The sequence below is a fragment of the Caretta caretta genome, chromosome 1 (genome assembly GCF_965140235.1).
Source record: "Caretta caretta isolate rCarCar2 chromosome 1, rCarCar1.hap1, whole genome shotgun sequence".
NCBI lineage: Eukaryota > Metazoa > Chordata > Testudines > Cheloniidae > Caretta > Caretta caretta.
The window spans coordinates 162,699,965-162,726,736 of NC_134206.1; the positions used below are offsets into that span (position 1 = coordinate 162,699,965).

Below are 26,772 nucleotides of genomic sequence, written 5' to 3' on the forward strand. Positions count from 1 at the left end.
CAACTAAACATAGTTTCCAGTGCAATGCTGTGGCTAAAAAGCCTAAAATGCAGTCCTTGAATGGATAAACAGGAATAGGTATAAACAAATAGGAGTAAGGTGATATTACCTCGGTATATGGCATTATTAAGACCATTACTGGAACACTGTCTAGTTTTGGTATCCACACTTTAAAACGGATGTTAAAAATTGAAGAAAGTTCAGAGAAGAGCCACAAGAATAATTTGAGGTCTGGAAAACATGCTTGGCAGTTAGAGACTTAAGGGGCCTGATCAAGGCAGCTTATTAAAGAGAAGGTTATGGGGTGACTTGCTCACTCTTTACGGGGGAGATGTCTGAAACTAGATAGCTCTAACCTAGTAAGCAAAAGCATAACAATATCCCAATACTGGAAGCTGAAGCTTGACAAATTTAAACTGGGAGCCAGGAGAATAATTTTTAAGTGTGGATAATTATATACCGCTTACCAAGAGATGACAGAGAATCTACATCTCTTGAAACCTCTAAATCAAGACCAGAGGTCTTTCTAAAACATATATACTAACTCAACGAAACGATATGGTCTTGATGAAGGAATTACCAGATAAAATGCTATGCCCAGTGTTATGCAGGAGGTCAGACTAGATCATTATAATGGCCCTTCTGGCCTTGAAATCTATCAATTGGTTTATAATCGTAGGAGCTCCGAAGTGCATGTAAGAAGATCTCTGTAATATTCTGAAACTAGTGGATGAGAATATAAACAATTCTGAAATTAAAAGCAATACTATATGTCAATTGGAATCAAGCAGAGATCAAATGCATCAGTGTTTATACATCAATGATTTATATATCTTGCTGTTTCAATTAAAAACTCAAAATGATCTGTTACGCCTCCAACTTTTACTTCTGTAATTTTTTAAAAGTCTGTGTCAATGTATCTAATATTTACATATTTTACTATAGTTATACCTACCAAACCAAGGTTTGGAGTAAGTTAATTGCATAGGAAGATATTACTATGTTTACATTTTTATCTTAAATTACTTTTTAAAAAGCACAGTAAAGAGTCTGAGGACAAATTATTCAACTGTTTATCATACATAAGACTGCATGACTATAATACAAAGGGCTTGTCTTTTTCATTTAACGTTACAATATACACAGCAAGTCCGGACTAGATCTTACAATCTGAACACAGGTATTTAACCTTTTCCATGCTGTTTATGTTTACAATGCACAGAAGTCCTGTAACCAAACTGTGTAGTAAAGCACACAAAACTGGACTGTAACATAACACAGTATGCAGAAGCATTGGATTTTATTATTTTTCTTTATGTAAATATTTTTTAAACGGCTTTAATTTTTGGTGCTTGCTAAAGTGTGGCAACCAACACAGGAAAAATTACCCATATTTTATATTACTTTTATGTTTCTAGACAGCAGTAAGTACTGGATTCCTTTTTATATTGCTAAACTCAGTGCTCTGTTTCTAAGATGACAGAATTTCAATTGCTGTAAACTTTTCTAAACTACTGAGTTCAAAAATACTTTCATTCACAGGCTTGACATGTCAATACAAAAGAAATATGGATCCCTTGATTAAAAAAAATTGTGATTTACAAAAACTGATAAACCCCAAGTACTCATTTGCATTTACACAGTATTCAGCTGCTGTGTAGCCATTGTTAAGTATAAGAAAACAATAAAAAAACCTCGTTAAAAAAAAACAAAAAACCACAACTGACTTAGCCAGCCACATGGAATTGACCAGTACAAGTATGCAATATTCTTCTGCTGAATTACCTTTTTAAAGGGCTTACTGGCAGAGGTAGATCACTGCTTCTGTAATATCTAATGGGCAAACATTGTTCTGGGATGGGTAATTGCTGAATTACCCTTATTTTTCACTTTAATTCACTGAGTTTTTATTCCTAATATTTATAAATCTTTATGTGGGCCCATAAATTTAGCAACTGCCAAGCTGACTGTGTTATATTAAGGCAGCATAACCCAAAAATTAGGCACCTGTTAAATACAGCCTGCTAACTTCAGGTCTCTCATGAGCTTTTTGCTTTACTCATACTATTGTTTTGGACCTGTTCATGCAATTAAGGTCTTGCCTTCAAGTTCACATTTATGTTAATAGGGAATACAAGAATCAACTGCTGGTTTCATAGCTTCTGGATCTAATGTCCCTTTTACCTTCAGAAGCCTGAATACATTTATAATGTAACAGATGTTACAGTCTTGAATTAGATGTCAATCTATTATGTTCAGTACACAGATTGCTGTAAATGTATTGGCTACGAATTCAACAACAGTTCCAGTTTTGTTTAAGCAATAGTACAGCCATAATTTTCAACTGACATTTAAAAATGGTCTAATTACACCTTGTGTCAAAGTGCAGAACTGCTACATTATTGGTTACAGACATCTATGTGCTATAAAAACAGCTTTGGTACAATAAATTATCAAAAAAGAAAATAAATTTTTGTAAAATTCACAGCATAATTGTGAGGCAAAAAAGCAGTCACATAAAATTCTGCATTTTTTTAAAATGTTCAGAATGAACAGAAGACATATTTGTGCAGAAGTAATGGTGGAGAAACCACGTGCCGAGAAAAAGCAAAAGAAAAAAGTAAAAAAGCAGGAAGGGACACAGTTGTAGCTATTTCCATCAAACGCAAACCACTACTTCTGTGACCTTCAACCAATAAGGAAGTCAACTTTATGACACACGCAAAGTGACCTTGCAATACCTTACAATAAGTGGGTCACAAAAGTCTATTTTAAAAGAAAGGCCTCTTGAATTACCCATTCTCTGTTTTCAGCATTAAGGACTGTCTGCAAAAGCATGTCCAAAAGTGATTGCATCTGAAATGGTAGGCTCTTCTAATTTAAGAGTCCAAATCCATAAGGCCAAAGGTTATCCCAAAGACCACCACTTAAGACCTCCCCAAGACTGGCCAGGATCAACCCGTTGATTGCTTCTCAGTGCACCTTAGTTATGAGACCAGTCATATTCCAATACTAGCGGACTGTGGTCTCTAAAATATGAGACACACAGAATCCCATTATAATTGCTGCTTTGATCCTCAGTAGATTCAGATAAGGAGAGTTCTGATCACCGCCATTTAGCATGCTTAATGTGCCTTACAAACTCCTTTACAACTGTCCCTTTTTACAGCTGAATATTATATATTGTGTAATCTGAAGGTCCCTCTTCCTTACAGTACTCCATTTCTGTGCCCATGTGTATTTGGGGAACTTAAAAAACCCATATTACTCAATCCCTCCCCGCCAACCTCAAAGGGTCCTTTTATGTAAATCATGTGCAGTGCTTTTAAAAAAAAGAATTTGCAACTAAGACCAACGTTTGAACATTAACCCCTGTTGAAGGAGATGAAAAAATAAATTTATGACTAGGTTGTAACAACTTAAAATGGGGAAAGGGGGAAGCAAAAGGTGAGACAACACCTCTAAGCTATCCATTAAGGTGGGTTTGGACATGGCTCTTAAAAAACTTTCATTGTCCCTTTGCAATCTTTTTCAAGTTTAAAAAAATAGTCAGCTTTGCCCTCCTGTAGCGGTTCAGTGAGTTTATCTCCTTCTGATTCAAGCAGCTTTGCACTTTGTTTTTTGGAAAAACACCACTTCTATAAAAACACACAAGAAACAAACTTAGTTTCAGTTTAGTCACGAGCTAGCCACAGGACTTTGCTGAACACAAACTCCTGTCATGGGAGACTCTTCTCTATCAATTCCTTGCCTCATTGCAAGGTGTCCTTCAGTCATGTAATGAGCAGGTCCTGTATTAGCAGAAAACTGGTATGTTGGATGTCCAGCTAAGCCAGTCTCTTGGCGTGGATTAGAATAGACTGTTAAATTCATGTCCATAGCTCCATTTTGTCCGAAGTCCAAGGTATTAGCAGCCACTGGGCGGTTCTGATAGGCTTGATTGCCTTGGTTACCGGTAGAAGAGGAAGATGTAGAGGAAGAAGTAGTTGAGGAAGACAGAGATGTCATGGAGTGGTGACTATGGCCCACCTCCATAGAATCCTGGGTGGAGGAGCTATTTGTTGGAGAATTGTAGACCCTTGGCCTGGTCCGGCTACCCAAGGCTTGCTGTCCATGATGATGGTGGTGGGGGTGGTGGTGATGGTGGGAGCTATTCCCATGGTGGTGATGTAATGCATTCTGTTGCTGAGCGGATACATGAAAGGTGGTTTCTTGAACTGGATGGGTTTCAACGGTGATCTGTGTAGGAGCTTCAGTGCTTGTCCAACCAAGTGGAGGAGGAAACTGCTGTCGAACCTATGAGCGTAGTTTAAGAAATAAAAAATTTAATCAAATATGTTTTATATACCATTTATACAAAGAGCTTAAAAACCATTAAAATTTACGAACATTAAAAAAAATATCTAAATTTTAAGTAGCATAAAAACTGATAAAAGTACAAATTTAGAAATATTTCTAATATGCTTTTCTAAATGTATCTTTGGAAAAGAAAAACTAGGACAGAAACTTTTAACTTAATATTGCTGATACACTCAAGAAAAAAAATCCAATTATGTGACCTTACTGCAAAAGTTGTAAAAAGCAAATGCAGAGGCAGCATTGTTTAATGGTAGTAATCAATAAGTATGTGTTTACATAGAGCCTAGCACAACAGGACCCTGATCTCTGAATGGGGCCTCTAGTATTGAAAAACAAATTATTAGGATAGTAAAAGCAGTTTTATCTGGCATGTTGGGGGAATGGGGGTTGCTGGTAAGTGAAAAATGCCGGTTAACTAAGACGGAGGGAATTTGGATGTATGAGGGGGTGCGGGGCTGGGGGTTGGGGCACGGGAGGGGGTGCGGAGAATGGGCTCTTGGAGAGAGCTCAGGTGTGCGAAGGAGCTCAAGGCAGTGGCCTGAGGTGCGGGCTCGAGGCAGCGGGCTGGGGCATGGGAGGGAGTGCAAGATGGTGGATGCGAGAGGCCCTCACCTCAGGCGGCTCCCCGCAAGCGGCAACCTGTCCCGGCTGCTTTATAGAGCTTTCCAGTTGGTGAAGTGCCAGATAAAACAGCTTTTACTGTAATTAATATTATTAGACAAGTATGCTGTAGTTTGAAGCTTGCACTGAGATGTCAATAGCATCAGAAGAGTATTTAAAACTCTACCAAAATATTAGCTAATAAAACTGATTTCATAAGTTTATTTTCATAATTATTCCCCTCACCTGGGAAGAAGTAAAATTACTCCTTTTATAATAGTGATGGCAATACAGAGAAGCTCTGTTTTTCCACTAGCTTTATGTTGTAAAGTGATGAGCAGCAGTGGCCAGTAAACTACTACATTTTAGTTTATTCTTTTATCAGTAAACCAAGTGGACATATACTCATTTATATTTTTAACCAAGACCATAGTTCAACAAATAATAAAAGCAACAAAAAATACTACTACTACTTTGCACTTGTATAGTGGCTTTCCTTCAAGAACATTAATATGTCTCAGAAACATTAATATGTCTCAGAAACATTAATGTCAAATGAGGATAAAGAAAGAAACTGACGCACAAGTTTACCTGGGGACAGACCCTGCCACTGCAAGCTCTGTGTGGGTTCTCTGCAATACTGTTGTGACCTTGGCACAAAAAGCAGGTGTGTGTTAATAAAGACTGTGACTGACCCAAAGTTGGGAGGTATTGCCAATACAGAAGAGGACCGGAATATCATACAAGAAGACCTGGATGACTTTGAAAATTGGAGTAATAAAAATGGGATGAAATTGAATAGTACAAAGTCCACGGTCATGCACTTAGGGACTAATAACAAAAATTTTTTGCTATAAGGTGTGGACTTATCAGTTGGAAGCAACAGAGAAGGAGAAAGACCTGGGTGTTGATCACAGGATGACTATGAGCCGCCAATGTGATGCTGTGAAAAAAGGCTAATGCAGTCCTAGTATGCATCAAGCAAGGTATTTCTAGTAGAGAAACAGAAGTAGTAATACCATTATACAAGGCACTGGTGAGACCTCACCTGGAATACTGTGTACAGTTCTGGTCTCCCTGGTTTAAGAAAGATGAATTCAAACTGGAACAGGAACAGAGAAGGACGACTAGGATGATCAGAGGAATGGAAAAGCTACCTTATGAGAGGAGACTCAAACAGCTTGGCTTGTTTAGCCTAACCAAAAGAAGGTTGAAGGGAAATATCACTGCTCTCTGTAAATACATCAGAGGAATAAATATCAGGGAGGGAGAGGAGTTATTTAAGTTAAGCACCAATGTGGACACAAGAACAAATGGATATAAACTGGTGATCAACAGAAGAAATCAGTCAAAGGTTTCTAACCATCAGAGGAGAGAAGTTCTGGAACAGCCTTCCAATGGGAGTAGTAGGGGCAAAAACCTAACTGGCTTCAAGACTGAGCTTGATAAGTTTATGGAGCGTATGGTATGATGAGACTGTGTACAATGGCATATTGCCAATCTGTGACGGAGAGCAGCAAATATCTCCAACATGTGGCAATGGGACACTAGATGGGGAGGGCTCTCAGTTTCTACAGAGAATTCTTTCCCAGCTGTGAGGCTGGTGGGTCTTGCCCAGATGCTCATGGTCTAACTGACCACCATATTTGGGGTTGTTTGAAGGAAATTTCCCCTCCATCAGATCGGCGGGAACCCTGTGGGGGGTTTCGCCTTCCTCTGCAGCATGGGGCGTGGATCACTTGCAGGTTTAAACTAGAGTAAATGGTGGATTCTCTGTAACTTAAAGTCTTTAAATCATGATGTGAAGATTTCAGTAACTCAGCCAGAGGTTATGGGTCTATTACAGGAGTGGGTGGGTGAGATTCTAGAAACTAGATGATCATGATGATCCCTTCTGGCCTTAAAGTCTATGTTCAAACTGCTCTTTGGGATGGACTGGAAGATTTATGACTATTTGGATTCTCTGGTCCTTAACAGGGAAATGGAGGAAAAGCTTCAAGAGCCCTAGATGCTTTCTGTTGTTGGCACTCCCTAGTTAGGGAGTGGGGGATCTTCCCCCTTATAGCTGCAGGATTCCCCAGTACTTAGACAAATTATTAAGGCTGCTGGTACTATTTTGGCCGAAGTGACTTACCCAAGATATTCACAGAGGATTATCTGTGGAAGAACTGGGACTAGCAGAATCCAAGTCTTCCAACTCCCAGTTCCATGCCTACCCCACCCTTTTTCCTCATTTCGAAGTGTTAAGTAGCATAAATCTTGACATTACAGGATAGTTTATGGATTCAATCTTCTCAAAATATAAAAGCCATTGCATTTTTATAAATGCATCAGGGAGAAGCTCTGTTCAAGAGCATACCTGTGGACTGTGTGTTTCACAGTCCATAGCTTGGACAGCAGCAGTGAAGTGTCCACCACTGTGTCGATGCTGATGTGTAGGGTCTGACCGAGCCCTTCCACTGTTGCTTATCCCAGAAGATCCGCCTATAACAATCATAACACAAGCAGTAATAGAACATTAGCAATATTTACAGCATTCCATAGAACAACTACATTAGGAACATAATCTTAGGCTTTTATCTTGAAACAATTTATTCCTTATAAAGCGGAAATAGGTCTAGATGAAAAAAATTCTACTGGATTTTTAAGTTATAGGTTGTAGTGGAAAACTATTACGAATTTTTTAAACATTTTTGTTTTTAAAAAGACAGGCTTTCGGAAGTGAAAAAATGAAGACATTTATATGGAAAAATTGCTGATTTGAAATTTTTTACAATATTTTCTCTTTCAAATAATACTATCTTGACAATTTACTAATGAGAAATGTACCTGAGCTTGAAGATGTGCTAGAGGTGGTTCCTGAAGACTGCGACTGCTCCATGGCAGGACTCGTAGACACACTGTTACTTGTATTTGTACCTTCATCTGCTGTTTTCTTAAAGAAACTATGCTGCAGGGCATAATAAGGTTGAATTCGGGTTTTGGGGTCATAATCAAGCATCCTTAAGATGAGGTCTTTGAACTTCAAGTAGTCAGCTACAGTATGACCCGATTCCCCAGCACGCCGTCCGCCTGGTCCCCCTGTTTCAACTCCAAGTATATTGTGAAGTTTACGAGTTCCTGGTGGTTTGTACTCCTGTTGAGAAGTTAGCAGTTGATTGTCATTCAAGCTAAACTTGACATTATCACCATTTAAATAAATCATAAAAGAAAAAAATCAGTCAAATGAAAGTCGGGAGTTCTTTGTCAGTACTGAGAACATTAATAGATTTAATTTTCAAATCAATTCTATCACACTGAATAATATTAAACAGTGTTAAAATTAAGTCTTCAGAAGAACAAACATTTTAAAATCAGTACAATAGTTACCACAGAAACTTATTTAGAACACTCCATCCCTTAACTCGGATACCTAACCTACCCTTTTTCCATCTTTGGTCTTCTTTAAGTTCCAAGTGCCATCTGGCAACTTTTCAAAGAACTTTCTTGCTTTTGGTGCTTGGTCAAGAATGTGAGCAGGTGCTATACCCAGAACTTCCACTATTTTATTCATTTGATCCACCTGGTTCAAAAGAAAGAATAGTTATTGCCAAATTATTTACTACATTTTTTTTTTTATGAGATGAAATCTAAAATTCTAGGTAGGCATGTGGGAAGAAAACTGGAACTACCTAAAAAAGCTGTTGAGTTACAAATCAGCTGTAACATTTGAGAATATTAATTCTTATGTAAGAAGCAAATACACAAATAAGTACAAGTATCAACATTTGCAGAAATCAATACATTATAATTTGATATAAGCAATCTTGCTTTAGACTCCTGTCAAAAGATATTCCTACAGCAAAGTTGATGCCAATTCTTAAACAATTAAACAGGCTTCCTCTAGGTGTGCCTTACAATTAATTAGATCAAACTCCTGATTAGAAAGAATGAAGAATAAGATCACTTCTACCATTGGGAATTTACACACCTCGTTTGCTCCACTAAAGAGAGGTTCTCCAGTGTGCATTTCTACTAAAATACACCCAAGGGACCACATGTCAATTGCAAGGTCATAAGGCATTCCCAGTAGCACCTCTGGAGATCTATAAAAACGACTCTGGATATATTGGTATATCTGAAATAAACGCACAGAAAGATAATGAACAATTTCTGAAAAGTCATGTCCTGATTTAGACATTAGTGACTTACAAGAACTTTACCACAGAAAAGTATTTTTGAGGTTGGGGAGGACGAAAAGGGAAGTCTGAAAATGTAATAATAAATATAAAAATCAGAACTTGTATTTGAAGTCTCAGATATTTACATATCAACACTTAATACCATCACTCTCCTGAGCCCCAACATCTGCTACACATCTTTTAAAAATAGGGCTTTACTCAAAGTGATTCTTTTTTGTTTCTTTAAATTAATCTTTAAGAAAAAATAGGATTTCTCCCAATTCAGAGTAATATCCTCCTCTGAATATCCTATTCAGATTTCTGTTGGGTACCCGCTGTGGGTGGGGAACATCCTTCTTCACACTCCTCCCAACACTCAACCTTTGCAAAGAATTCTTAATCTTTACAAGTAAAATTTCAAAAGTGCCTAAGTGACTTGCAAGCCTAAATGCCATGTTCAAAAGTGATTTAGGCACTTAGGAGACCAAGTCCCATTGGCTTTCAATGAGACTTAAGCTCCCAAGTCACTTAGATGCTTTTGAAAAATTTCTCTCTACAGGATTCCTAGTCATCTGTATGACTGACACCCATGTTTTAGAGCTGTCAGGCAGGGAAAGGTTATTATGTATGGTGGGATGCTTCTTCACTGACTGAATGCTATTCAGATAGTGAAGAACCTTTCTGCACACTAGGATATATTGGGATGCAATAAATATGCTCCGTGTATCTTGAAATAATGTCTATGAGCAGACTGCCATTAAAAATTAAACTAGGTGGAGAGTCCAATTCTTCCTCAGGAAGGGAGAGGCTTTTGGCATCAGCCAAAACAACATTTATATACTTATCTACAATTATAGTAAATGGTTTAATACAATTTTTTTTTACTGTACATGAAATTAGTACTCACTGAAGGTGCTAGATAGATAGCCCTGAATACTGAAGTCATCTCAAAACACATACAGCATAAATCATGGAAATTAAGTTTTCCTTTGCTGCCCAAGCAATGTGCTTCTATTCTAATCTAAAGGAACCATCTCCAGGACATAGGGTAATTCAGGCCCCTATTCCACAAACACTTGAATGCATACACAATTTTACTCACAAATAATCCCACTGAAGTCAATGCAACTACCCATATGAGTAAAGTTACTCATATGCTTAAATGTTTGCAGAATTGAGGCCTTCGTCACTAAACCCACTCAAGTTTTTGTCTTGGGAGAGACTCTCAAGAACATGGCCAATCAGTGCTAATTATGGTGGTGGATTCTGTGATGTGGACTGAACCACTGAACACCTATCAGATGACAGTGGCTCAAGTTTTTCACCCTGGAACTGAATTTCAGCTAGCAAAGTAGATGTTAGAAGTTCCACACACCATCACCAATCCCCTGAGCTACCCAGTATTCCCAGTCTACCACTTATTTTCTTCTATTCCTGACAATGAACACACTTTATGACAAAAGATTAATGTTATGAAAATGGTGTTCTCTCTCTCTCTAAATATTTTTTTTAAAATTACCTCAAAGCTCTGAGAGAGTCTGGTTGGCCCCATATTTAAAAGCCAACTATTCTAATGTTACTACCAACAAATATCTTGAATGTTTTCTCTTACTCATCCCAAATAAGTAATATCTTAAAATAAAAAAAGGAAATACAAACACAGAAAAAGAAAATACTAATGAAAATATTTAATTTATTACCCTTGTACTATATTAAGCTCCTACTGTTAAATGAAGATGTCTTCTGCATTATGAAATAGCATCAGGAAAATTAACTGGGAATTTGTTAAAGATATTCTTTTTCATATGCACTCTTATGTTGCCACATCATAAAAACAAATGAGTGTTTCATATTAATCAACATAAGCAAAGCTGAAATCGGCAATGATCAAGTGTTAGGATTTGCTAAATCTCATCTTTAAATGTTCCTCAAACTTCTAATTTGACAAAACATTAACATTTATGTAACACCCACCCTCTGCCCAAGTTGGCAAGAACTGCCAAAATCAACAATCTTGATAGCGCTTCGTTTGGGGTTACAGAGCAGGATATTCTCAGGTTTTAGGTCACAGTGAATGATACTAAGTTCAGGAGTCGCAAGGAAAAGCAGTGCAGTGCACATCTGCTGTGCAAACTTTCGTGTCAGGTTCAGTGAGACACCTCTGAAGTTGGTGTTCCGCAACAGGTCATAGAGGTTGTAGGACAGCATTTCGAAAACTAAACAGAGATGGTTTCGGAACATGAAGTGGCGTTTCAAATGCACTAAAAGAGGAAAGAAAATAATTTTACATTAGAAGTACATATTCACTGTGATAACTAACAAATGCAAAAATACAACAAATTATTACACAAGGTGCTTCATGTACCTTATAGGGTCAACTTCCAACATATTTATTAAAATAGGTACTAGTTAGTGATATTTTCTGACTATAATTATTTATCGAAAACAGTATGCACTTAACACCTCATTAATCTGACTGAAATGATTACATAAGGAGGTGAAATAAGAAAAAACAAAGAAGAGACATTCACAGAAAGGAAAGGAAGTGAGTGATGAGAATGCAATAAAGTGAAAAATGGGAAGGGATGCCAAGTATGGATCTGCACAGCATGTGAGCTATGGAGCTATAACAACATGATCTTAAAGGGACTTTTATGATATGAATATCTTTATAGCATCTCCCAGGTCTAGGAGAAACACATGCAGGCTGCCTCTCCAAAACATACATTTTAATTATTTTAATAATGGGAAAGTATAAGATATCTGCAATCATTCAGCCAAGAAGAAAAACAAAAGTAATTCTGTTTTCTGGGGAAGAGACAATGGAGTAAAAAAAAAGATTAGGCAAGATTACTACCATCTAGAAATGGTTTCTTGAGTAAAGTTGTAACTCTCAAAGGAAGTGGTCTCTTGCCTTTCCAGAAGGCAGTATTAACAATTTTCACCAACAACTCCTGCATGATTTAACTAACCACAAAAGGTGTACCGTGCAAATCACAGGTTACAGCCTTCCAAAATTTCATGGAATAAAATGGGCCAAAATCCCCAAGGCATCACTCACATCTGTCCCATTTAGACATTATGTCAGTCTACGAAAAGCATCCAATCTAGTCCAAATCTAATCAATTTTTATCCATGGAGCAGGAAAAAAAGTTCACCTTGTTAACAATCTGATTGAGTGGAGGCAAAAAAACAGTTATTTACCTTAAAGTAACTGTGGTTTCTCCAAGCGGTGTTTTCTATATAGGTTACGTTATATTTTTGGTGTGTGTGCGCCCAGCACACTTGACACTGATTCTATCAGCCAGCAATTATTTGTTATTTGTATTACTACAGCACCTAAGAGCCCCAGTTATGACACCATACAGCTCACTGTATTTTCCACTGAATGTATCCGATGAAGTGAGCTGTAGCTCACGAAAGCTTATGCTCAAATAAATTGGTTAGTCTCTAAGGTGCCACAAGTACTCCTTTTCTAGTTATGACACTGTGCTAGATGCTGTCCAAACACAAAACAAAAAGACAATCCCTGACCCAAGAAGTTTACAATCTAAGTATAAGACAAAAGACAACAGATAAATACAGACTGACCGTGGAGTACAAGGAAACAAGAGAACAATACTGGTCAGCATGATAGGCAGTGATTTCTGCACACCAGCAGCCTAGCCATTGTCAAGGTTTTGGAGGTCTCATGGCAATGGAGAGTGTGCCCGGTGTGAGGGGCAGCATGGGAGAAAGCATGAAGGGGCCTGTCTGAAAATTTAACAAGTGGGTGATGCAGGCTGAGCTAATACCAAATGAGAGATAATAGGTAAAATGAGACTAGGTTGTAAAGGGCCATGAAAATGAAGAGAAGCAGCTTATGCTTGATACAAAGAAAACAGGAAAGCCAATGAAAGCATTCAAAGAAAGTGGTCACACGATCAAAGTGACCAAAAAAAAAAAAGATCTTTGCAGCAGCATTCTGAATAGATCTCAGTGTGCCAAGATTATATTTGTCAAAGCCAGAGAAAAGGATGTCACAGCATTCAAAACAAAATGATGTGAGCTTGGACGAGAGTTTTAGCTGTGCAGATAGATAGGGTAGGCCATGTCTTGGAGATGTTACACAGAAAGAATCTGCAAGACTTAGCCTGGATGTCAGGTTACAGCGTCTGTTGGAATAGTGCCTGCACCCTGAATGTCCTTTTGTCTCCAACAGACAGCATAAAGGGCAGAGCCACCCCAACCACCCCTCAATTTCTTCATCCTATAGAATCTTCATGTTAATAGACTCTGCAGTAGCAAGGAACAGGGAGCACGAGGGGACAGGACAGGACACAGAAATATGACAAACACACCACACCCCAAAGAGCCACAGTTACTGTACCAAACAATTTCTTTTTGTGCGCTTCTCCATATATATATATATATATATATATATATATATATATATATATATATATATATATATATATATATATATATATATATATATATATTCTTTTTGTGTGCGCTTCTCCATATATATATATATATATATATATATTCCACTGTTGGTGACTTCCAAGCAGTAATCCTTTTTGGAGGTGGATACTAGGAGTTTAATTAAATAATGTCTATGACAGCCCTGCCAACGTTTACATCAGTTCTACATGCCTCTACAATAGCACAGTACTGGGTAACCACATGAACGGAAGACCACATGGCTGCACTAAAAACATTTTTCAGGGAAGCTACTGAAGTGGCATGAACTCTTGATTATGGGGCCATACCAGCCAATTGGTAACACAATTTAATATAGGATGAGATCCAATTAGAGAGAGGTCACATTGAAACTTCTTGCCCTCTCTCCATATGCTATGAAAAGTCTAGAAGTTCTAAAATGCTTTATTCTGTCTACATAGACCAAGAGTTTAGTGAATGTAATTTCTCTTCACCTTTGTTCATATGTAGTTTAAGGAAAAAACACTGGCAGATGGAAGATCTGAGTTAAATGGAACTCAGACACCACTTTAGGAAAGAATTTGGTGTCTGATTTCAAGGATATCTTGTCTTTACAGAAAACTATATAGATTGTTCCTGCTATCAACACCTGTAACTCTCCCATACTCCTGGCTGATGTTAGGGCCACTGTAAAGGCTGTCTTGATAGAAAGGTGTTGTGATGGGGTGTACTCCCCACAGCAGACCTGAAAGAGTTGACTAGGCCAGGAAGGACCAATTAGCCAATTAAGCCGCAGACAGGGGGAGATTTAGGCTGCACGGAAGTAGTCTGCAGTCATTCCCCTGGGGGAAGGGAGGCTCATTTGGGTCTATGGAGTTTTAATCCGCAGTTATTTTTTGGGAGGGGGGAGTTTGGGCTGCCAAACCCAGATTTGGGGAGGGGAGCCAGAAGGTGTAGAAAAGGCTCAGGAAAAAGGAAACACAGTTTAGGATGTTACAAACCTTGGCTGCTAATTAGAGAGAGTCCTGAGCTGGTATCCAGAGAAAAGGATGGCCCCAGGTTCCCCTAACAGCCACTGGGGAAATGACACTGTTGAGGGGCAGTGAAACAGAACACTGACTGGGACAGTGGGTCCCAATATTCTTTGATTCACCCCCTGCAGAAAGGGAAATCACAACGTGACCTGGCCACAGGGCCAAGTCACAAAGCAGCTGAACTGTGACTTCTTGAGTGGGAGGAGAGTGTAATGGTAGAAGATAAGAGAGGAGCACTGAACCGGACAGAACTAATCCCCAGGATCACCTAAAGGGGGTGACTTCCAGCAGTGAGTCCAGCACCTAGTGAGAGATGGAAAATGAAGCAAGAGGCCAAGGATTCAAATAGAGATGCCCATGACCCCTGTTAACACTAAATTTAGGTCCCATGGAAATAACAGGCTCCCTTTCTGGAGAAAGGATCCACATAAATCCTTTCAATAAACTGGCTACCAAGGTATGAGAGAGTGCAATGTCCTTGTAAAGGAGAGTGAATTGCTGAAAGAATCAGTACATGAACTCTTTAACAAGCTCATTGATAAACCTGAATTCTTTAATTCCAGCAGTTATTCAAGAATATCAAGGATCTGAAAGCTCCGGAAGGAGACAATTGACAGCAAGTGTTCCATATGCTGAATCTCTTCCATTTTGCCAAGTAAGTACATCTGAGAAGAGTCTCTTCTTCTATGAATAAGGATATTTTGAAAGTCTGATGAGCATGCTCTTTGCTAAGTCAATTATTCAACACCCACACTGCAAGATGGAAAGTGCGTGGATAAGAATGTAGGACTTGACCATGATACAATATGTCTGGAATCAGTGGCACAGTTATTGGAAGCCTGACTGAGAGACTTTGGAAACTGAGACGCAAAATTCCCTTGGCCAGGCTGAGGCTAACATGATAATTTTGACCACTTCCTGAGGACTCTTGATGTTGATGGAATTGGAAGAAATGTGGTGTAGAGAAGATCTATGGATCACAGGATCAGGAATGCATCCAAAGTAGTCTCTGGACTCTGACCCTCTCTGGGGCAGACGCGATGAGATTTCCTGTACAGCCTGATGTTGAACAAGTTCATAGTAGGGGAACCCCACTTGATCAGCATCTATTGAGTTACATCATCTTTTATGGACAACACTTCCTGTTCTCCACAAACTTTTTGCTGAGGTGATCTGACAGTACACTGTGTATTTCTGGAAGATGAAACTTCTTCAGGGCGACTTTATGGCATATGTAAAAAGTTCTACAGTTGGGCTACCTCTTGACACAGAAGAATGGATCTGATTCCACTCTGCTTGTTTAAGTAAAATATGCTAATGTTGCCTGTTATGATTTACGTGGTAAGCCCGTTGATAGTTGGTAGAAATATCACATAAGCTTGATGACTGGTTCTTAACTCTAGCATGTTTATGAGAAGAGCTGTTTCTCACGGTCCAAAACCACTGTATTTGCCAGTCATCCAAGATTGGGCTCCCAGCCCAATGTGGATGCATCTATCACCAGAGTCTTTGATAGCACTGGTGGGGGAAGACTGGAACTTGTTTGCAGACTTCTGTCAGGTCTATCCACCTCTAATGATAACAGGACTCACGGTGGAACAGGAACCAACATGTCCAGATGATGTTTGACTTCAGTCACTTTTGCATGCAGCACAGGTAAAGTCTGGCATATTGAGTCATAAAGGTACAGGATGCCATACAGGCCAGTAATCTGAGATATATTCTGGATAGTCTGGACATGCGTGCATACTACTGTTGTCCAAGTCTATAATGACCACAATGAACTCTAAGTCTGAAAATAAAGACCAGTAAGTACTGACAACGGTACAAAAAATAATCATGCAAAAGAAGCAGTATCTGCTGGATGAAGTATGCTACCTGTTGACGAGACTTCGCACAAATCAGCCAGTCATCTAAGCATGGGAACACTTGGATTTCCAACTTCCTGAGGTAAGCTGCCATTCTTTCAAGGCACTGTGAACACTCTGGGAGCTATCAACAGGCCAAATGTTAGTACTCTGTACTGGTAATAGCAATCTCCCACTAGGAATGTTAGATATCTTATGCGGGCCGGGTGAACTGTGATGCAAAAATGGGCATCCAGGCAATGGAGAGTGGTTTATCAATCTCCTCTGCTCTAGGGATAGGGTAACAGAGGCAAATGATCCTGAACTTGATCTTTCTGATGAAGGGGTTTACTTATCTTAGGTCCAGGATAGACTTCAGTGCTCTTTTGGGGACTAAAATCCCTCTCCCCTGTACTAACACAGGATTTCTGTTGCATCAGGAGACACACCTCTTAACAAAAAATACTCTCATCACGAGGATCATTTGGGGAAGGTATTTGAGGGTGACAAGGAGACTGGAACTGGATAGTATATCCAATCTCTACTATGTTCAGAACCCACTGATCAATAGTGATAGTGTTCCAGAATTTTCAAAACAGATATAAATGGTTCCCGAAAGAAAGATGGGATGGGATGGGATGATCTGTAGGGATTGGTACTCGGCTCTTAAGCAAGCAGTCAAAATCAAAGAAGGCTGATGGGTCAACACAGCAGTGGAAGTGGAAGATTTCTACCAAGGAAACTGTTGTCATTTCCTTGGTGGATCCAACTGTTTGTTCTGTTGATAGAAAGAATGGCATTTGGTAAAGCTGTGGCTTATATTGCTTTCCTTTGAGAGCAGGTATATAAACTCTCGAAGACCTCAGGGTTGCCACTGAGTCCTTAAAAGAATGTAGTGTGCCTCATCAGCCTTTGCATAGAAAAAGCTGCATCCCTTGAATGGAAGGTTTTCAATTATGACTTGTACCTCCTTTAGAATTCCAGAGGAGTGGAGTCAAGAGGACCTTCCCCTGGCTATGGAAGTAACCATTGATGTGGAAACTATCTGCTGCACCAAGTGCTGCCTGCAGAGATGTTCCAGCCACAAGCTGACCCTCAGCAATGATGGATTTGAATTTATCTATCACTTCCTGTGGAATCTTCTCAGTGAATTTTGTCAGAGTCCCAATTAATAAAATCATATTTTGCCAACAAGGCTTGGTAGTTGTAAATTCTTATTTGCAAACTAGAGGTGGAATAATTTTTTTCTGCCAAACAAGTCCAATTCTGGGGGTCATCAATCTTTGTCGTCTCTGGAGATTCATCTTATTCGCTGCTGCCAGTGAGTCTTGTGTGAGATAGGTATAAACTTGTTCAAATCCTTGAGAAGGGGCTTAATAGCACCCATCCGTTCTTTTAGATGTTGAAGCCATTGAGGCTGAGGTTTATCACAGTAGTTGGGCAGGGCCTAATTGGTAGTCAAGCAAGTTGATACACAGGTATGGAGGAGTCTGAGAGGTTTGTCTTGGACTACCTCAACAGGAATCTCTAGAGTTGAGGCAACTCCCCTCATAAGATCTTGAAATGTTTTATAATCACCTGGGGTGGATGAAGACTCTGACATTACAGCCTCATCTGGAGAGGAAGAAGAAACATGATCAAGGACAGTGTACCGACATAAGAGTGATATGCCCTTCATGGGAAGTTGGGGCAAGGATAATTTGGGTCTGGTTTGTGATGCTGAAGCAATTCTTTGAGCATGCAGAATATGTCTCAGAAAGCCCAATAAGCCCACACGTGTTGATAAGCATAGGAGGCTGTTAGCCAAGGAGGAGGGTACTAAGGATTCATATCCTTTCTTACCTAGGCTTCAGCCTTTGACAATCAAAATCAGCTCTAGAATCCCTGCCCTGCATATCCTGCCTGAATATCCTGACACAAGGGATCTTGTTGATGAAGCTTTCCTGCTGTCCTCAGATTCACAGGAGGAGAAAGAATATTCCTCGTGCAAAGGAGGGACTTTCCAGCTGGTGTACTCAGTGCCCAGACCAACTGAGATTTCACTGGTGTAGAGGATACACTAGGCACTGAAGTCAGTAATGATGGTGGTACTAGTGGAGGAACTTTTAAGGTTGCCAACAGAGGCAAGTCCAGTACAGAGGATACGGAGAAGTCCTTTGCTACCAAGTAAACCCTCAGCAATGCATACACTGAAGTCTGTGAAACACCCATGACAGATGACTTAGAACATAAGAACGGCCATACTGGGTCAGACCAAAGGTCAATCCAGGCCAGTATCCTGCCTACTGACAATGGCCAAAGCCAGGTGCCCCAGTGGGCGGGAACCTAACAGGTAATGATCAAGTGATCTCTCTCCTGCCATCCACCTCCACCCTCTGACAAACAGAGGCTAGGGACACCATTCCTTACCCATCCTGGCTAATAGCCATGAATGGACTTAACCTCCATGGATTTATCCAGTTCTCTTTTACCAAAAGTGACTGTGCTGGTAAAGTCACTAATAGAGAAGTGGATCCTGTGGTTCCGGGGCCATCGGTACCATAGTTGTTGGTACCAGGGGCCTTGACATTGTAGGGCTGGTACCAGACAATTTCTGAGGGAACATAATATCAGATCCTGAGGCATGGTATCCGGAATCTGAATGGGTGCTGTAACAACCCTTCTTAGCTCTAAGGCTACCCTTAGGGATATGTCCACCGTGCAATTAAAAATCCTCAGCTGGCCCATGCCAGCTAACTTGGGCTCGCAGGGCTCGGGCTAAGGGGCTGTTCAACTGCAGCATTGATGTTCAGGCTTGAGATGGAGCCAGGTTCAAGTACCCTGTAAGGTGGGAAGAGTCCCAGAGCCTGGTCTGCAGCCTGAATGTCTACACAGCAGTTAAACAGCCCGTTAAGCCTGAGCCCTGCGAGCCTGAGTCAGCTGGCATGGGTCAGCCGCGGGTGTCTAATTGCAGTGTAGACATACCCTTAGATTCAGTCAACTGAGAGGATTTATGGGCCTTGAAAATCAAAGGGCCTTGGAAGCTGAAGGGCCCAGAGAAGATCTGTACCTGTGCTCTCTCTCTCTCTCTCTCTCTCTCTGAAACTTATGCAGTTTTCTCCTTCTCTGAGAACCTCCAAGATGAAGATGATAGGTTTTTTAAATTCGGAATGGTAGCTTTAGGAGAAGCAGCAGCTGGGGCACTCCCTGAAATGGAGCAATCAGATGATTCTGCCCCAGACAAGCCAGGATGAGAGGCAGGGTGCACTGACCTCTCTAAAAAGAACATTTTAATACAAGACTCTCGTCCTCTGGATTATTTTTGAGAATGATTTGCAGATTTAAAACACACCTACACTCAGATAAATCAAACACCAAGCATGCCCATGCTGCCTCACATAAAGGGCAATTCTTGAATCCCGGGGATTTATGTTCAGTCATCATGACTGAAGTGGTACTGAAAGTACCTCCCACATAAACAAATAAAGGACAATTTTGTCACAAAGGAAAAAGAAACCCTAGAAAAATTCCTAACACTTCTTTAAATTAAGTACCTAATTAGCAATTTACAATGCATATGAAGAGGCAGTCACTGCAAGCTCTGACCCGTAGCCACAGGTGATGAGTAGGAACTGAGCGATAGTTGAGGTGTCCCCTCCGCGTATGCACCTAGATGGGGCATGGGGACACAAAGTGCTGGCACTTCCCCAACGGACAATGCTGCCAAAAGTAAGCTGTTATTATGAAGGACGCTATAAACCATATATGTCTTTTTCCAGGGGACGACATTATTGATGCCAGTGTGCCCATGCAAAATGTCAGCTAGCAAATAAAGCGGTTGACATTGCGGAGCTTGAGGATAGGTTTCCAACCTCTCATCTTTTTCGGGACTAGGAAGTACACAGAGTAAGCATCTTTTTCTTGGTGTTGAAGAGGTATGTGCACTATTGCACCTCACTGGAGAAGGGATTCCATTTTCTACCTGAGAATCCCCCTTAAAAAGTGGGCAAAATACCCACTTGCTTCTTGTTTTCAGAGCTCATTATTGAAGAAAACGGGATTTCTTCTCTTAATGATGCTGGTGAACTGAGTGAAAAAATATCAAGATTGGAAGAAAGCACTGGAGGGGGAAAAAAACAAAGGAATTATTTACAAGCAAAAGCCCAAGTTTGTAAAATGATTTTCAGGAGACACTAACACATTGGGAAGTGGCATAAAAAAAGAATTGACTTGCTTTGAAAGCTGAGCTGTTTTTTTCGTGCTTCTTAGAGCTTTAGGTTCTCTAGAAGACAGATCCATACAAGGATATGCTAGAGAAGTTTAAAAAAAAAAGTATAGTTCCTGCATGAACGGCAAACTGTTTGATTACGAGAAGGGAGATTTTGTCATGGAGATCCTGTAATGTTTGATCCAAGACATATTTGAAAGTGTACCCCTTTTAAAATGGGAACTGCAAAGAGATGCACTTGGTTCTGGAATTCCCCTTTCCGGGATCTAAGCCAGAAAACCTTTCTGCAGGTTTAGTTGTTGGCCAGTACAAGAGATGATTAGGTGAATCAATCCAACACTGTGCTATGAAGAAAGTCGGAGACTGACCAAATGTATTCCCAAGCATTTTAATATCAGTGATTCATTCAGCAAAGGCCTTTAACCACAGTTCAGAACAGTTTCTGCAGAGCCCTCCTTTGCTTTTGGACATAGGGTCATAGCATAACTGGCAGCAACGGACAATCGCTTAATTGTGATTTCTGTGGAAACTGGAATCTAAGATATGGTCAGAGGAGCCCTACAGGGACACAGGGCCTTCTTCAGGAAAGGAAGACTTCCTTACTGAGGATGTAACTTCACGGTCTATACATAACAGAGTACCCTACAAGTCTAAATACCTTCTTGGGAGCCTATACAAATCACGTTTGGCCTTTGGTAAGCTAGGTTTAGCATCAGATCTCTTCCAGGATTCTTGTGATCAACTCTTCAACATCCAAGTGAATTGGAAAATACACATCAGACTTCTAGCTGGACTTAAAAGGGTCTCTTTCTTGGAGGAGGAAGGATATTGCTTGCCTATGTCAGATAAAGTAGGAATGACAGAGTCTCTTCTAATGGCTTGCCATCCTGAGGGAAATTATAAGGGGCACAAGTACTTGGTTAACATCCTCAGAATCAGAATCTTTACTTATGTTGAAAGTATTTCGTTTCCTCGGAACTTATGAAGGGAGTGGGAGGGTAACAAAATGGCCATGTTGGTGTCATGAATAGAGGGAAGGGTAGCAACCTTTATGTATCCTTGGCAATTGTACTGGATTGCCTTACCTGTAAGGGGTTAAATAATTCAAATAACCTAGGTTTCTTGGTTTGGTGGGGGGGGAGGGGGGATTTGTTTGTTGTTCCCTCTCCGGATGGAGGGAGAAGACAAGCAGGTTCAACATCTCCTGAAAATATACCTGGAATGATCCATCTAAAACCACAGAAATTGTAAGTAGGGCAAGGGAATGTGTTAGGTAATCTTTTGTTTTGGCTTATGAATTTTTCTATGCTACAGCGGTAGTTTTATTCCTGTTTTTGTAACTTAAGTTGAGCCCAAAGGGGAATCCTCTGTGTTTTAAATATTTTTATTACCTTGTAAAGTTACCTTCCATCCTGATTTTGCAGGTCTGATTCTTTTACTTTTTTCTTTATAAATAAATTTCTTCTTTTAAGAACCTGATTGATTTTTAGTGTCCTGAAGACAAAGGGTCTGGTCTGTGCTCACATTGCTATGGCAATTGGTTGGTATATTATTCTCAATCCTCCTCAGGAAGGAGGTGAAGGGGCTTGGGGGGACAGGGATTCCAAGTGACCCTTCCCTGAATGTGTGTGTAAATCACTTGGTGGTGGCAGCAATACTGTCCAAGGACAAGGAAAGCAATGTGTGCTTTGGGGAAGTTTTAACCTAAGCTGGTAGAAAATAAGCTTAGGGGGTCTTTCATGCGGGTCCCCACATCTGTACCTCGGAGTTCAGAGTGGTGGTGGTGGGAGGATACTGACAGTTAGTATGGTGGGTCCTGCGGTTTTCTTGGCAGGAGGGCTAGGACACCATCCCTTGCTCCTGCTCTTGGGGTGCCGAGGGCCCCGCTAGTGGCCCAGGAAGGTGGTAGAGGAGGGAAGTGGGGAAGAGGTCTGGGTTTGCTCCTCACTCTGAGCCCCAGCCCCTCTCAACTCCTGTGGGTTTCTTATCCTCTTCCCCCTTGGGTAGGGTTACCCTTGGTCCTTGACGCTGGGGCAGGGTCTCCCTTCTTTCAGTTCTCTGTTCTTTCAAGTCTCAGCAACAGACCTTCAGTCCTCCCTCCTGCCTTACACCATCCTGACTGCCTGAAGCAGGGGGTTTTATTAGGTTCCTGACAGGGCCTTAATTGACTACAGGTGCTCCAATTAACTTTTAGTAACCTTTCCTAGTCTACATGGAATGACACCATAATTAGCCTCAGGCTTATGTCTCCCCTCTACCACTCTCCCACTGCTCCCTGTCCCTGGTGTATCACAGGGGTCACTGGGCAAATCCCAGCATCTCCCATCAACAGACGATATCAGAGAAAGGAAACAGAGAACATGGAACCAGACGTAGACCATGGTCCAGGCAGCTTCCTGACTATCCTCCTCATCCTGTCTCAGGGAAAGTAGAGGAGAATGGGGGAGAGAAAGGGCAGCCACTAGTTGTCATAAGAACATTCTTCTCTTGTGGGAACATGCTGGTCCACAACAGAGTTCCAACTATCCCAAGTAAACCGAGAGGATAAGAAAAACTACTTCCTGCCTTGTCTTCTTAAAAGGCCAAGTTTAAGAAACGTATAATGTCTGGATCCAGCTGGGGAATGAATTGGAGCTTCTGCCTCCTTTTAGCAAGTTTCTATGAGAAGTGGGCAAATGCCAGCAATATGATCTTCTCTGGTACCATAATCATATTGGGCTTCTTATTTTTTTCTGGAATTTATACCCCCAGTATAGGTCAAATTTGCTTTGCCAACAGCTTTTCCATATTAAGAAGAGGCAGTAGGGACTGAAGACTGCCCCCTTCTCAGGGGCAAAACAGACTCTGTCCAATCTGATTGTCATATACAGCAACAGAACTCACTGTTAAAAACACAAGAGAGTTAATAATGTCAGATGGTCTCATATAACTTCTTCTGGATCAGGTTCTACATGCACAGGTCAACTGACCTCTTTAGGTACGACAGTCTGCTGTAAAGTAACTATCGATGTAAAAATCAAACAAATGTGTAATTCCTCAACATTATGAGCACTGTAAATAGTAGTATGGTCTTAGGTTCTCCAGCCAATTCTCAAATATTTGCAAGAATTATCTTAATACCTATATAGTATTTCATTTCAGTGTCATGTTTGTTCATAAGCTCCAAAAGCCGCACTTCAATCTGGGCTTGATTTAGGAAAGCCTTCTTGTTCTTTATAATTTTAATAGCAACCCACTCCTGTTCCACACGATCATAAGCCTTTACAACCTGAAAGGGAAAAAAAAGACGTGCTAAATACAATGTTCAAGTAACTGCACATTTCATTAAATTTATTTATTAAACAGACTTTCAAAATCAAGAAAGCTTTGAAATTAATCATATTTAAAACATACTTAATAATCCAGTTTATATTCCAAAATTTTACTAAGTACATTTAACTTGTATTGAAGACATTTTTCTTGAAAATAAGAATTTTCATACTATCTAGACCATTTTCTTTTCTTGTTTCTACTGTGAAACCATAGGAGATACTATGATATTTTCATAACAAAAATGCCACAAAAACAGGATGCAGACGTCATTGAGAAGCTGGACTGAGGAAATAACATCTAATTCAAGTACAAGTATAAAAAAAGATCAATATAGAAAACAACTATTAAAGTAAAATCCACTTTCTATTAAATATTCACTATTTAGAAATGTTTAATTCTCAAAATGCCTTTTTCAAGAGTTAACTAGGGTATGATGTGTATTTATTACATACACTATGCTGTCTGTTATCTCCGGAATCACAGAAAATTAAATTTGGGTTTCCATACCACCATGTGCTAAAAATTCTGAATGACAGCAAACGCAAGTTAAGTGTTAAATTAAGAACATAAGAACGGCCCTACTGGGTCAGAGCAAAGGTCCATCTAGCCCAGTATCCTGTCTTCTGACATTGGCCCGTGCCAGGTGCCCCAGAAGGAATGAACAAAATAGGTAATCATCAAGTGATCCATCCCCCGTCACTCATTCCCAGCTTCTGGCAAACAAAGGCTAGGGACAACATTCCTGCCCATCCTGGCTAATAGCCATTGATGGACCTATCCTGCATGAATTTATCCAATTCTTTTTTGAACCCTGTTATGGTCTTGGCCTTCACAACATCCTCTCGCAAGGAGTTCCACAGGTTGACTGTGCGTTGTGTGAAGAAACACTTCCTTTTATTTGTTTTAAACCTGCTGCCTATTAACACAAGAACTAGGGGTCACCAAATGAAATTATGAGAAGTAGTAAACACTTCCTTATCTACTTTCTCTACACTAGTCATGATTTTATAGACCTCAATCGTATCTCGCCTTAGCCGTCTCTTTTCCAAATTAACAGGTTTGATTATCTTGCAAAAGCAGTTACTGGATGCGTATGCTCAAGAAAATTCAAATTTCATGTTTTATAAAGAAGAAAAATTACAAATGCAGAAATTTTGAATAGACATCTTATTCCAAGGGCTTATGAATAAGGAAACAATAAGGAATGAGATACGGCGTGGCCTAGATATTAACTCATTTAGATGGCTATTATAACTCAAATGAGTTAATGATTTTTCAGCTGACATCCATTACCTGCCCAAAGGATCCTTTGCCAATTAAAGAGTCAATTTCATAACGATCCATCCACTTTTCCCCATTTTTTACAATATAGTCATAGTTATCATCATCATAGCCATCATTGTAAACTTTCCGTTCCTTTTTATGACTGGAATCATCTCCTTGGCCCTGTTGGTGTCGCCTCTTCTTTTTTGCATAGTAAACCTGAAGATGAGGAACACACTGGTTTAAATTTCAACTGATGGTGTCACTTTAATCAGTAAAGAATAGCTTCAGGTATTACTCTAGTCTTCCCTCCCACCTCCGCCAGCAAAATTTTCTGGCTTTACAAAACCATTTTCCTTTTTTTAAAAGTTATTTTCCCCTCCCCTGTTACTGTGTGAAAGACACCCATAAAAACCAGGATAACTAATTGACTATACTGAGAAAACAGTGAATCTCTGAACACAACGCTATCAAATTCACAAAGTAAAACAGAAAATGTATCTAAGAATTATAATTTTAGATATAATAATCCTAAGTGATATTTATAAATAAAGTAGATAAAGTTTCAGGGAAAAGAGCAATTTTTGAATTAATGTGTCCCTTTAGAAGTGCACACAATGTTTTAATTATAATCACAGGATCTGAAATTCAGTCAGTCATTTATACCAAAAACAAATATCCCAATATTTATGAATATTTAAGAAACATCTGTAAGCACACCACAGCAACATATTCATAAAACGTAGCCTTTGAGCCTATTATAAACAAAGGATACAAAAGAGAAAACACACCATGGTTAAATCACTTACTCTGTCTCTCTCACACACAAAAGGTAATACTTAGTCCTGCCTTGAATGCAGGGAACTGGACTAGAAGACCTCTCGAGGTCCCTTACAGTCCTATGATTGTACTTTACACACACACACAAATAAAGATGTTAGGTTAATTTTCATGTTTAAAAAGGTAAGACAACGACTAAAGCGTAACCAACAGAAAGTAAAATTATATACGTAAGCATTGGGAGAAGCTGAGTAACAAAAGATTCAATTGTTGCCTAGCACTGCAGTATATACACAATATAATAATGATAATTAAATATGGAAGTACTTGGCACTTAACATTTTATATTTTTCAAGTGCTGTACAAAACAGTAGGGTAGAAAACGTGAGGAAAAAGAATTAAACATCTTGCTATGGCCACTCAATGACATAGCAGTTCTGGATTCCCAGGCTCAAGCACAGGCCACTAGATAGCAGCAGCTGCTTTTAAACTGCTGGGGCCTTGATTAGAGATAGTAACTTTGCCAGGCTACAGTCCATAAGTATCCAAGACTAAAAGAAAATACAAAGTGAAATCATGGGTAGCTGCAGTGGCCACTCCTTTTATTCTACAATCACCACAGGCATCTAGGAGGACACCACCACTTCCCTGCTTTATAACTTTGCCTTCTTTTGGATTTTGAATAATTAAGATGATCAGATCAATTAAGGAGGCAGTACAGAAGCACAAATTTCCTAAAACATAAAGCATTCAAAAGATAACATGAAAGACAAAGATGGCTTATG

At 39.8% G+C, this 26,772-nt stretch overlaps 1 protein-coding gene across 2 annotated transcripts in view; it reads right to left on the reverse strand.

The window, feature by feature from the left end:
• Nucleotides 1-1,051: 1,051 nt before the first annotated feature.
• Nucleotides 1,052-26,772, reverse strand: part of DYRK1A (dual specificity tyrosine phosphorylation regulated kinase 1A) — a 134,403-nt gene continuing 108,682 nt past the window's right edge. For both annotated transcript variants that reach the window (XM_048866936.2, XM_048866947.2), the window contains exons 5-12: nucleotides 25,238-25,426; nucleotides 23,753-23,900; nucleotides 11,094-11,380; nucleotides 8,930-9,076; nucleotides 8,381-8,521; nucleotides 7,789-8,095; nucleotides 7,319-7,443; nucleotides 1,052-4,296 (exon numbers count right to left, since the gene is read on the reverse strand). In XM_048866936.2, coding sequence (XP_048722893.1) covers nucleotides 3,679-4,296; nucleotides 7,319-7,443; nucleotides 7,789-8,095; nucleotides 8,381-8,521; nucleotides 8,930-9,076; nucleotides 11,094-11,380; nucleotides 23,753-23,900; nucleotides 25,238-25,426 — 1,962 coding nt within the window. In that variant the 3' untranslated portion in view covers nucleotides 1,052-3,678. The remainder of the gene's footprint in view (nucleotides 4,297-7,318; nucleotides 7,444-7,788; nucleotides 8,096-8,380; nucleotides 8,522-8,929; nucleotides 9,077-11,093; nucleotides 11,381-23,752; nucleotides 23,901-25,237; nucleotides 25,427-26,772) is intronic.